The 14,080-nt window shown below is 42.6% G+C and overlaps 1 protein-coding gene across 1 annotated transcript; it reads left to right on the top strand.

The window, feature by feature from the left end:
- The first annotated feature begins 6,059 nt into the window (after positions 1–6,059).
- On the top strand, positions 6,060–14,011 carry p4htmb (prolyl 4-hydroxylase, transmembrane b). Its single transcript, XM_085777299.1, has 9 exons — positions 6,060–7,020; positions 7,108–7,189; positions 8,672–8,862; positions 8,949–9,045; positions 11,388–11,550; positions 11,729–11,914; positions 12,163–12,253; positions 12,419–12,542; positions 13,780–14,011. Exons 1-9 carry the CDS (start codon positions 6,685–6,687, stop codon positions 13,995–13,997), a joined length of 1,488 nt encoding a protein of 495 aa, XP_085633425.1. The 5' UTR covers positions 6,060–6,684; the 3' UTR covers positions 13,998–14,011.
- Positions 14,012–14,080: the final 69 nt, after the last annotated feature.

The raw sequence follows: 14,080 nt of genomic DNA, 5'->3' as shown, positions 1-14,080 counted from the left end.
AATTAAAAACAACATAACGTGTGACCTACTTCATGAGTGCAGCAGTGATGAAGTCATCAACCACAACAAAGTTTGACTCACTCACCTCACGTCGTTGACAGCATCTCAGTGCAATCCAGTGCCCTTATTGTGAAAATCCCCAGGGATCCTGACAGTTGTGGGGAAAGTAGCCGAAATATCACTTTATATCATTTATGAAATGATAATCGTTTAGGCGATTTGTTGTGAGTTTGTATTTAATTCGTTTCGGGGTTTTTTTTTCTTTTAAATTGTCCGGCGCTGTAGCCAACATGCTTCAAAACGCGGAGCTTTTATTTTGAAGGCTGGTTCCGGCTCTCGACTTCCTTTTTCAATTTTCATTGTACAAGTTGGAGAAAGGAACAAGCGGGCACTTCGGTGCGCTGAATTGCGTTGTACGTCTTACGTCAATGAAATAGGAAATACCCCTAAAAATGACATTTCTCATGGTTCGAAGTGAACAACGCAATTGAATTATACTTCGTACACGGACCAAACCTGAGGTTATTTTTTGAGCTGATGAGTAAACAGAATTATGAAACCAACTTGTTCTGCTATAATATTTTTACCCCAAAATAAAGTCGTTATCAATTATCAGGTTTTTTTCTATCATATAAGACTTAGGTGCAACACCGAAGTATTTCCACACAGCACCTAAGCAAAATGAAAAAAAAAAGGCTTAACTAAACTAAAACTATATAATCCATTCATTTTATTCCAAGCCTACAGCGGTTAGCTTGTAAATGCAAGATAAGTTACAATTACATTGTTAACCAACATCAGTTAACATTACTCTCCACAGTTAGGTTACGTGAGGTAGCTTGTACCTTTTCATATTAAATCTAATTGGCTATACTGGCTTGTTAGTTCACTAGCTACCTATTCACCTACTCTCTGGGCAGTGAAGAAACTTCTTATGTGCACTGACTCCGTACCCCTTTTTGGTGGCATTTTACAGCATATCTACATTACAAAGTGGAAAATATACCGACAAGTTATGCACAAGGTTACATTGTGTGCTGTGCAGTGAATTATGAATTGATGACTTACGATTTTCAGCCACATATATCACTTCAATTCTCCTCCAACCGTTGCTGCCTCAGTCTGAAATCGTGTATGTAAGCGCTCTCCCTTTTAACCAATAAAATGTTAGCATAGGGCTCTTTCTTCCGGGGCAGTTTAACTAGACGGGTGGAGGATCAGAGCCCAGAAGCAAGCCCCAACCCGCTGTGACGCACGTGAAGGTGTACCTGTATATCAAACTGATCCCGCTGCACCTACAGAGCTGAGCGATTGTTTTTTTGTTGACTTCTTTAAATTTGTAGGACTTTGCAGACATTATTGATGAAAAAGTAAACAAAACATTTAAATACTGTCACAGGTACTGTGCTAGTCAATAAGTTTTATTATAGTTATAGGCAACTGACCAAACATATAGTTTGAATGCTGAATATAACTTTTGCATTTCAATAGTTTGATACTTTATACCTCGTTCACAAACTCCTTCTCCTGATCAGTTAAAATGTGCTTGGGCACTTCAAACTGATAAATCTTCAGAACGCGTTGGGACATTTCGGCATTTTTTGACTTCAGTGAATATGCCTGTGGCCACTGCACAATACATACGTATGTACTGGTACATTTTTGTAATATTGTTGTTGTGTCATTGATGCATGTGCTGTGCATGTATTGACAGACAGCTCAACACTTCACTCTCATCAAAACACCGATTGCAATTTTTCCTGGCAGATGATGCAGGCTAATAACAACAAAAAGCTGCCACAAAACATTACCTGCCGCACCAAAAAGAGTCAGTAGGTGGCAGTGTTGCCCTTATAATGTTCATATACAGTGTGCGAAATACCCATCAATATTCGGGGGGGTCCCTAACTCGCGATTGTTGCGCAGTACCGTTATTTTTTTTTCTTTTTATAAAGTAGGACTATAACATTACAATAAGCCAAGAAAATTAGCCTATAGCCTAAAAAGGAGAGGCAAAGTTGTGCATTACAATGCAGAAAGTAATTGATAATAAATAGACGATAATTCAATAAATAAAAGACAATAATTGGCACCACACTGGCGCACTTGAACAATGAATAAATGCCAGGTATAGGAGACTGGCGCGCGATCAGGGCAATGCAGAAACGAATAGACAATAAATAAAATACAACAATTAAAATGAATGAAAGACACCAAACTCGTGCACTCAAATAACCAACTGTATAAATCTGGAGATCGGAGACTGACGTGCAATTATGTGCACGACGAGATCCTCAGCCTGCAACTATGACCGATCATGTAGCCTTATCTAACCATCCATCTGGCAAATACGTTTAAACACAGCATTGAACACATCCACAAATCACATTCGTATAACGGGCCATCATGAAAATTGAAAAAGCACAGACAAATAGCTCACAACAGGCGCCTGGCCAAACAACACCACTGGGGGTTCAGGCCATAGTATGCTGAAGCAGGCTAGCCTCTTACCTTAAGTTATTTTCCTGCCTTAATGTCAAGCCAAGGGTTGCGGTATTTCCATTACCCCACCTGCTTAGGTGTAAAAAAAAAAGAAAAGAAAAGAAAAGCGGCCAATCACCAGTGCTAGCAGCAGGGGCTGCGGCTACGTCTTCAGAGCACTCGGCCTCAACTTCACTTTCTTCGGCAGAGGGTGGGAGAGGAACGGGATCCTCTGTTCTGATAGCGAGTGGGCTCGACTCCTGGCTGGGCTGGCGCACATGGCTAATTTGCATAATGCGGAGGTGACACGGTTCAGCTTAATGTTAAACGAATAAATGTTTTGAATTATGAATACTGGACATGGTGATCTTAAACACATTTAATTGACCACAATAAAATTATTGTATCATATTATATTATTTATTTTTTTGACAAGATTGAGACCCCCCTCAGATTTTGCTTTTGAGTCTTTCAGGGGGTCTCAAGGGGTTAATCGGGGGGGTCCGACCCCCCCAAACCCCCCCGTATTTCGCACTATGTTCATATATCTACAAAATGCAATGAAATTAACTCCATCAAATGCTCTTTCTTAAAGCAGAAGTAAGCGGAATATTTGTGTTAATATAAGTCTTAAATAGTTACAGTAGGCTATATCTTCAGACAGCAATCACTTAGTGTTTGGTCCGAAACATGGGTCTGTCAGTCACTCTGCTCTGCTGTAAAACGAGGAGAAAACTTTCCTTGTATCTAGAGCACTGGAAAAAAGAGTAACGACACGCATTGGTTCAATGGAAGCGCCTCCTGATGGCAGAATATGGGTATTGCAAAAACGCCCAAGAACTGACATCTCTGCATTGTTGGTGAATGAGCAAGTGTGGTATTTTCAATAATTTAAGGACATTTATAGATCACCCACGTTAAAAGCATCATTGAGGATCCTTTACAGATAAACATGAACACATAGGCGAGTAAAAAACAAAACAAAAACAAAACAGTTGTCTACATTAATGTTTCAATCTACATTTTGTAATAAACAAATTATAAGTGCAATTTGATATGACCAAGACACCTAAAAACAAAAACACGGCCGTTTTCATCAATTTACAAGCAAGTGGGCAACACACATTGGAGTGAATGGGTTTTCTGGGCGCTTTTGCCATACCCATATCCTGCCACTAGGGGCGCAAAACCCTTACCACGGGAGTCTATGGTGGTGTCGTTACTCTCTTTTCCAGTGCTCTACTACTTGTATCCTACAACCTTTATCCAATGAGGAGAGAGAACGGCATAAAGGGGCGGTCCTCTCTGTGTGTGCAGCCAAGGGATGCACGTGAATGTGGTGACGTAGGGACGAGGGCGGGGACTGCTAACTCCATCGGCTGACAAGAAGTTAACTTAGCCAAAGAGATCGGATCGCTTACTTCTGCTTTAATTCAAACATCAAATCTTGTAACAACCAGAACAGTAGGCTATAGAACAATTGTCTTAAGTATTTTGATCTCTGTCAATAAATATTTTTGTCTACAAGTTAGATAACACAAAAACAACATTGTGTAGTCCACCTCATATTGGAACTTGCCTGGCACTGCATACACTGACTCATCTGACTGAAAAATGTATTAATTTGAATACTGTTATGTAGAGCTCATGCAAGTTTCTCTTATCATTCCAATGAAATGTGTTTGGGTTTTCAGCATTGCATCACATATAAGCTAAATAGCAAAACTTTAGTAGGCCTATAAGCAGAATTTTTTAAGGAAGAAAGGCAACATTTTTTGTGACCAACAGAAAAAATAGAGAAACGTGCTCATAAATAAACCAAATAAAAGACAGAATGAAATTTAAAGGAGTAGGAAATAGCAGACATACTGTATTGTAAAATGGTTTAGATCTTCACCTCATCGGTCCATGTTCCTGAAATACTCCCAGTCGTGGTAAACAAGTTTTTTGTCCTAGGAGGCCACTGCCACCATCACTTTGTCGACGAGAGGGGTGGAGACTTTATAGGAGGGGTGAGCGCTGTAATATAGAATCTGAACGCTGGATGTCACGGTTTCCCCCCGTTTTACACACTGGACCTTTAAGCACCTCAGTGGATTCCTGCTGGACCGAGAGTTGTGGCTGGACCAGGGCTACCCAGACTGAAAAGTAGCGCGGGCTGCCCTCTAGCCACGGATAGCGGCTGTAGCTGCTAGCTTGAAATGTGCCTGCTAGCTCAAGTTAGCTTGCACCAGGTGATTTCAAGTGTCTCCCGAAAAGGTAATAATCCAGCAACCACACGGGTTTCTTCACTAACGTCCACCACTTCTCTATGTCGTTTAATTTGGTCTTTTTTTTTATTTATTTATTTTTAAATCCTAGCTCACTCTATCTCTGACTTTAGCAGTTTTTTTGTTTTTTTTTCCGCTTACCTGGTGCCGCAAAATTATTCCGCCCACAATTTAACGAAATATGATTGGCTAAGACACCTGTCAATATCAAATTCAGGTCCACATTCACTTGAAATACACAGGCCTTCGTTACAACTACTGCTTCGTTACTAGCTACTAAAAGCCCTGCCTGGCGTCAGATTAACCCAGATACCTCTAGAAGAAAAATTGTGATCCAAAAGTCAAGTCAAAGTAGCCTACTTGTTTCCCATAGGAGAGATTTTGCTTAAAAGGGAACCACTGCATGGACGAGAAACATAAAAAAATAGAAAAAATAAATAAAAAACAAGATCACAGAAATCTAGAAACATATGGCACTGTACAAAAGTTTCTAAAAAAAAAAAAAAAAAATTAAGACAGTAAAACACAACAGAAACACTTGAGACAGGAAAAACATTGAAACAATAAGAAACAATGTAAACTCAACCAAAATTGATTTTAAAAAAAAAATCAGTGTGCAAAGAGAATGCTAAGAGGCTGTGCAAAAAAGTAGCTATAGCTACATTCATTCAGGTAAAGTGCTTGTGCACTTCATGGTATGAATGACCATTGTGTTTACACGGGGGAACCCTGTACCTCCTCCCTAGTTCAACAATACTTAGGACATGAGACCTGTCAGTCAAGATGTTCTTTGCCTGTAAGATGACTGCCTGGTCAAAAAGCTCTTTCTGATCCATATGGTCCATTTTCCCTCTAAGGTTATAACAATAACCTAGAAGTGATTACTGTTTATTTAATGAGTAAAAACAAACAAATAAATAAGACAATTTAGATTACAAAGATTCTGACAATAGTTTTACACCACACACACACACACACACACACACACACACACACACACACACACACACACACACACACACACACAGTCACAGAGGCAGTATGCCTACTGAGATTGAGGATTGAGGATCTGTTAAACGAGGCAGAATTTCTCCCAGCTTCTCTGTTATTCCATAATAAAGGATAAACAACTTGGAGAACAGGGAAATCAGACGAGCATCATGGAAAAGTAGGCTACACAAATAATAAGAACTTTTAAATGATGAAATCCGGATATTAGTGCATTGATTCAGTTTCGATTTTTCCTGGCGTATCCCGGCCAATAGTGAAGGTCTAATGTTAACCTAGGGAATGGGATGTGTTATTGTTGCAGGTCACCAGAGGTCAGCATTGCACAGCAGGCAGGCTGTTGACTGTCAACTGGGAATGACGTTTTTAAACAGACGGATAAAGCGCACACATCAGTACTGTTGATATGTCCACGAATGCATCACTCATTTTAAATGCTCACAGTTTTAAGTAGTGGACACTGCATCAGGTTTATGGTCCAGTTTTTTTTCCTCTGAAAGTGGTTCCGCTCGCGGTGGTTTGTGATGCGCAGTGCGCTTCGCTGCTGCCGCTCACTGGTGCTGCTGCAGTGTAAACAACCCCGACCGAGGCTGCAGCGCTGCTGCGGTCTGTGGGTGAAAGGAGAGTGATACGGCTGCGATCTAACTTCACATCTTAAACGAGGACAGTCTCACTATGCATCATCGGTGGTCTTTTTTCAATGCGCAACGACCTCAGTGTCATTTCTGCCGCAAAGAAGCTGGCCTGAGTGACCTGTGAGGATTTCTCTCCTTTTTTTTTTCTTTTTTAATCAAACCGGACATCAGTCAGTCAGCACATCTGACACTAATGAACATCCAGCAGACGTTCATCTTGTGGTTTGATTAGATCAGATGGACTTTGCGGCGGAGGAAAGCCTCAGCTCCTTGTTGAATCTCTCAGGATTATGAGTGACAAGCAGGAAAGCCCAGATTCTGATTCTGAGGACACGACACCGTCCGGGAGCGCGACCTTGCCGCTCCAGCCACCGTGCGAGCGCCTCTCTCACAAGGGCAGCGTGTGTTCCCGCTCCTACTTCGTGGTAGTAATGGTGTTCTTTCACGTTTACATCATTAATGTTATAGCACTGCTGTTTTACGTGCACTACATCAGTGGGCAGGAGGATGCGAGCCAGAGTCGTGATGCTCCCAGCGGGAACCAGCAGCGCCCCGAGCCGCGACGTCCGCCATCGAAACCCGAGTTTCAGCGCGAGCTTTTCCTCACAAGGATCGAGGGAATACGGGTGAGTGACGTGATGATGAATCAGAAACAGTGGCACTTTTTTTTCCATTTACAACCTCTGTTTGTAACCACACCATCACTCCACCAGGTGGGACATGTCCAGAGGGTGTCACTAGTGCCAGGCAAAGTGCATGAAATGAGGACTCTGAGTCTGAAACCTCTGCTGTTTGGTAAGAACCAAAACACCCGTGGAGCAAAACAAACGTACACCACACCCGCAGAAGCCTCTAGTGGCCAAGCAGGTCTTTTCATTTGGTGAAAACAAACATATGTTACATTCACCATCACCATACACATCCAGTGTTAGATCCTCAGCTCCAGCATCCCCCAAATATAAAGCATGTGTGCTGAGATTGATCAGAAAGGACCAAGAAGATGTCCTGAGGCAACTGCTCTCAGCTCTGCACTTCTGGTCCAACTAAAGCAGTGTTTTTCAACCTTGGGGTTGCCACTCCACGTGCGGTCGCCTCGAATTCAAATGGGGTCGCCTGAAATGTCTAGTAATTGATAAAAAAAAAAATTCTGATAATTTTTTTTTAGAGGAACTATGCAGGACTTGTATCTTAACTCTTATCTTAACTAACCCTTACCCTATCTTGCGTAACTCCAGCTCCATTTGTACCTTAATGAAGCAGCTTCAGAGTAATAGTGCTGGTTAAATAAATGACTTCTAACTTGTTCCAGGGAGAATGGAGGCTCTCCTTCCACCTAGCGTCTCTTGGCAGAAAACCTTCAGAGCCTCCGACCCGGTGTCCCAGCTCTCGTCTTGGTGGCACCGCGACACAAACGTGCCCCATAACCCGTAATCTCTTGTTCATGACAGATAAGACTACGCAAATATACACATCGTATGTGATAAATAACGTTATCCACCGCTCCATGGATTAATTTCTCGACGGTTTTGTTGAAAACAAACTCACATGGGGGAGAGGAGGGTTAGCAACACAGAGGAGAAGAGACCGGATAGTTCCTCTTTAACTAATTATTCTTTTTAAAATTAGGATTAAAAACACCAAACACAATCTTAAACAACTGTATCTATACTTTCACTTTCCCGATTGTAAATCGAGTTCAAATAAAATGCAGCATATAAAAATATCTGAGCTGGTGCATCTTAAAGCAGAAGTAAGCAGAATGTTTGTGTTAATATAAGTCTTAAATAGTTATATCTTCCGACGGCAATCACTTATACAGAGTGTTTGGTCCGAAACACGGGTCTGACTGTCAGTCACTCTGCTCTGCTGAGTGACTGACGAGGGTCGAGGGCGGGGACTGCTAACTCCATCGGCTGACAAGAAGTTAGCCAAAACGACCGGATCGCTTACTTCTGCTTTAATTGACAGCTGCAGTCACGTGACTGCACAAGTGTCTCTGGGGTCGCCAGAAATTTGTAATATCAAAATGGGGTCACGAGCCAAAAAAGGTTCGGAACCACTCAACTAAGGGGTTAATGAGCAGAAATACCAAAAACCCAGCCAAACATGAATCAAAATACAGTGTGCAGTCATTACTTGTACTGGGGTAATGATGCTGTGCAAACATTTTTGAAAAAAAAAATCCATAGTATAGGCTTCAGCAGGTCCATAAAAGCTGCCACTGATGAAGTAATTGTCTTTAAGGCTAGAGTCAAGAGTTTGTATATGTTTCTGCAGAGATCCCTGGATTTCTGACGGAGGATGAGTGTCGTGTTGTGATGCAGCTGGCCCAGCTTAAGGGTCTAATGGAAAGTCAGTTAATGGTGCAGGACGGTCAGGAAGAGCTGGCCAAGGAGCTCAATCTCAGCCCAGAGGAGATCTTCAACCTTCTCGATCTCAACCAGGATGGACAGTTGCAGCTCCAAGAGGTGTATGTCAGTTTTGGTGGATTGTGAGCCACAGTGAAGCCGTGGTACTTGCAACTCACCCTCTCCTCCTGCTGTACATCCGACAGATACTGACACATTCACGAGTGAGGGACGGCATCTGGCTCACACCGGAGAACCTGCGAGAAATCTACGCTGGGCTCAAAGCTGACAAGGATGGGAATGGTAAGAAAGCAACTTCATTCCTTCACCACTTATAGTTTCAACCAAGACTATTCAACAGTGCCTATTGGTGTCAAATAAATAGCTATCTATTTTTTTGCACACTGTCTTAAAGTTATATTATAAAAGTTTGCAGATGTGCAAAACATGAACACCTTTATTCACAATTATCCTTAAGAAATTGTGGTATAACATTACAATATAACATACAGTATAGTCACAAACTGTGAGTATAATTTGTCGGAAAACTTTATACACAGTATTAAAGAGGAACTATGCAAGTCCAATTGCTTTTCTGCTGTTTTGCTAACCCTCCTCCTAGCCATGTGCATTTGTTTACAACAAAGCCAGTGAGAAAGCAATTAATACAGTGGTACATAGAGTTTTATATCATATACGATGTTACGATGTGTATATTTTTGTAGTCTTATCTGTCATAAACAAGAGATTATGGCACATCCTGTCCTCCTATGTAACTTTTTGCTGTGAAATATGACTGAAGACACGAGTGGAAGTCTGCACGTGCGTTAAAAAAAATAAGAATGATTTTAAAAAACGGCAGTAATTGGTCAAAGATATTGTTATCAGTTAGCGGATAGTTTGTGAACGTGTTTGTCCTCGGCGGCCACGTCACTTTGCCAACGGGAGTAGTGATGGGATCTGCAGTTCTTTTGACTGTCACTAGAATCAGTTCATTAAAATGAGTCGTTCAAAAAATTCGTTCACCGAATCACTCAGTGCTTATGGAGCCCTGACTGCAAAGTGCATTATTCTCCAACTTCCTGAACTGATACACAGCCAAACAATCCGTCACTAGGTCATGATTCAGCCCTGAGGTTCATATTCACTGTGTAACACATTCACTGCACTTAATGAGGGACGGTGCAAAAAAAAAAAAAAAAGGGACGTGCGTAGTACAGTGTACAGTAGGCTACAGTACATTCGCGGGAGAAGCAGCAAATATTACTACACGGTGAACGCGAGTCCTCTGTGCACAGTACATTTACTTAGTATGTGAATCAAGTCCCCTGCTCTGTGCATGTAGTACACTAGGCAGTGAGTGACACAGCGCCACATTCAGCACAGTACGTGAACCTGAATCACGTCTGCAGCAGCAGTTCTCTGTGTGTGCAGTAGGTTTGCGAATCGTGAGTGAGTGGCAGCGCAAACCTGAATCACGTCCTCAGCAGCAGTTCTCTGTGTGTGCAGTAGGTTCGCAAGTGATGAGTGAGTGAGTGGCAGCGCAAACGTGAATCACCGTGTCAGTACGTTCGCGAACAACACGGAGTGAATGGAAGGCCTCAGCCCCCAGTACATGCAGTGAACGACGCGCGCAGTGAGTGAACTGGAGCCCTCAGCCCCGACTGTCAGTGAACGCATCACTGAACATGCACCGTTCCCTGGCAATGAGAGTCTCCGCCACCAGATTCGCAGGTCATTCAGTGATTCACAGACCACACAGCAGTTCCACTGTCGGCCTGCACGCTCGCTGCTGAGCTCAACTACTGAACTGAGAAAGGAACGAATCAGGTCAGGAAGTGATTCGAGTCAGTACGTTCACTTAAATAATTCGTTCCTTCGAACGAATCATTCGCGAACGACACAACACTAAACGGGAGGGGTGAGTGAGTGAGCGCTGCAATCTAGAATCTGAAAGCTGGATGGTACAGTTTAGCCCCAATACTACATACTGAGGCTTTAAGAGTAGGTTCATTACCTTTAATTGTCTGTGCAAGATGTTTTTAGATCGCCGGGGGAGAGACGGAGGCTCATGGTATTTCTACATTTCCCTCATCAAAACTAAATACACAATCCAACAACTCCAAAACACTCCTGTGGACAAGTTGTGGCCTGCACATTCACCACGCTATGAAATAATATCGTATATTTATGTAACATTACGACACATGAAGCAAATACTCAGAACTACTTGAGCTTTTGAAATCACTCTGCCCAGCAGCTGTGTCTGAAATGTAGTTTCGGTTATGCATTTGCTTTGAAAACAACTCCGTCTCATAACGTTCCATTATTATTTCATAGCGTGGTGAATGTGCAGGTCACAACTTTTCCACGAGAGTGTTTTTGAGTTGTTGGATTGTGTATTTAGTTTGATGAGGGAAACGTGGAAATACCGTGAGCCTCCGTCTCTGCCCCGCCGATCTCAAAACAGCTTGCACCGACAATTAAAGGTAATGAACCTACTGCTATGACTATAGGGATTATGGCAATAGGCAAATTTTCCGAAATGTTGAAATATCCCTCTAATGATTTCAATTGTTTTAATTGAGCCATTCATGTTAGTTATGCTGAAAGGCAGTAGGATTTATGCTGATTTTTTTGGGCAGATTTGTTGAGTCTGGAAGAGTTCAGGCTTCTGAGCAATGACGCCTTTCAGCGCTTCCTGCTTCAGCAAGGGGTGAAAAGGAGTCAGCTGGTGAGGAACAGCAGACACACCTGGCTCTACCAGGGCAAAGGAGCACACCAGGTCCTCCAAGACATCAAGGCGAGGTGAGGAGTCCACACCGGTGCTAATGATTCATTGTGTCGTTTTATTTTTGTGCTCCTGCCCTTTCTTGCCCTATGAATTAGAAGTTTGGTCATCTCTGAGCATGACAAACGATCAATATTTCTCTCAGGCTTTCCAATCCGTTTGATCTTCTAATTTATCTCTCTCTTACCACCAAAGAGTGACTCGTCTCACCCAGCTCCCACCCACCTTAGTGGACCTCAGTGAGCCGCTCCAGGTGGTTCGCTATGAGGAAGGAGGGCACTACCACGCCCACCACGACAGCGGCCCCGTCTATCCTGAAACCGCCTGCACACACACACGGCCTGCAGCCAATACTTCCACTCCTTTTGAGACGTCTTGTAGGTAAGATGACTGAGGTGCATGATGTTGACAAAAAAAAATTGAAAAATTCATCTGTCTGTTGTGATTACTAAACTGTGTATTGGTGTTCCATTGTGACTACTGGCACGTTTGTGTGATTCTATGTTGTCAGTATGGAAAAAATGTGTGTGCTTGCCACTTTTTTGCAAAGTGTACAGTATGTGTGTATGTGTAGGGGTTGTTTGCATCATACATGTGAGTGTCAATTGAAATCTGTGTTGCACACTTAGGTACATCACAGTTCTCTTCTACCTGAACTCTGTTGAGGGGGGTGGGGAGACCGCATTCCCTGTGGCAGACAACAGGACCTATGATGAAGTGGTGCGTAATTGTGTATTGGTCTGGAAAGTTTCAGGGAGCCCTGTAAAAGTAGTGTGTACATACTGTGCATGTCTCTCACATCTGTGTTAGCTCACTTGTTTGTCAGTACGTGCATGGGCCTGACGTTAAGCAAACTGTGTTGCTGAGTGTGTGTGTGTGCTCTAGTCTCTCATACAGAACGACGTAGATCTTTTGGACACCAGAAGGAATTGTGACAAGAGCAACCTGAGGGTGAAGCCCACCAAAGGGACGGCTGTTTTCTGGTACAATTACCTTTCTGATGGAAGAGGTAGGATTCAAGTGAAAAATTACAATTATGCAATTACACAGAAAATTATTATACTACTGTTTAGTTTTAAAGTTTTATTGATGCCAGTCTCTGTCCATACAGTAAATATGACAAAATATAGCTATAATATAGCTGCTGGTTAGCTTAGCTTAGCATGAAAATTGCAAACAGGAAGAAAGCCATGGCCACACAAGGAAGAGTCTACTCAACTCTCTGCATGAGAGTGAATAGTGTAGATGTTAAACTTCTCCTTTAAAGGGGTATTCGGGTGTGAATTTAACACACCATGACACGAGAAAGACCCCCCCCTCGTGAGATCAAGTTTGCTGACTGCTAGCTTCTCTAGCTGTAGCAACTTCAGCAAAGACTGCACGATAGCAAAGACTGCTGTCTATTCCGCCACTAGCAAATCACCATCAAAAAGCCACTCGTAGCCACATGAGTCTCGGTGCTGGGGGGATTTGGTGGTGTGGCTGTGGGCTATGCCTGCCCATGGCCACTGCAACTGAATGTTTGTGCTGCCAGGAGTCGGATGTGTTTTATCAGTGGACGCAGAAAGTTGCTGCATAACGTATAACAGGAGAAGAGTGGAGGAGTTGTGTTTTTGTCTCTTTTCAAGAGAAACCAGGCAAAGCTGACAGATGTTTGATGTCACGTATTATGGGCTAGGACCCTGTTTGTACTGTTGATGAAGTTTGGTGCTGTTCTGAACATTATTTGTAGCTATGAGTGGCTTTTTTAATGGCGGTTTGCTGGTGTAGGAATCGACAGCAGTGTATTGCTATCATGCGGTCTTTGCTGAGTTGCTCCAATAGAGAAGCTAGCAGTCGGTAAACTTAGTCTCTCGGGGGGGGGGGGGCATTCAAGAATGCCAATGCAATTTCCGTTTTAATGGTTATTTTCTCATTATTCAAGTGCTAATCTATGGAATAGCATTTCAGTTCAATTCATCTTGTCATTTAAAGTTAAATATTCATGTTTTGGAGGCGCAATGCATAAACACAACATGGTTCAAACTACCATGGGTAGCAGCAGATATATAATGTGTTTAAGATTGATTTGTGGCTCATGTAAAACAACAGTTACCAACATGTTAATTGTGGGAGGGGGGGTGGAACTATTCAATTAACTTATCTGGACCACTCAGTGTTTGAAAGCCACAACGTCCTTTAAAAACAAAAATCTCATCAAGGATGTTGCTAACTTCAGTTAAATGAGTTGTTTTTCACCTCACTAGGTTGGGTGGGGGAGCAGGATGAATATGCCCTGCATGGAGGCTGTGTGGTCACCCATGGCACTAAGTGGGTCGCCAATAAATGGATAAACATTGATCCGGATTACCAGAGGCAGGTTCGCTACCAGCAGCTGGTGTCACAGCAGCCAGAGGAGGAGGAGGATGAAGGTCTGACTCTGAACCCTGACATACAGAGTCACGATATCCATCAAGACTTGTAGCTCATAAACCAAAATTTAAAAAAAAAACAAAAACAATCTACCTAGCCTTCCTCGGTCCTGTGCACAAAGATTTTGGTAACACC

Source organism: Trachurus japonicus, chromosome 5, assembly GCF_045865225.1.
Source record: "Trachurus japonicus isolate A0001 chromosome 5, Traja_1.0".
Lineage (NCBI taxonomy): Eukaryota > Metazoa > Chordata > Actinopteri > Carangiformes > Carangidae > Trachurus > Trachurus japonicus.
This window is presented reverse-complemented; position numbering and strand designations above follow the sequence as displayed.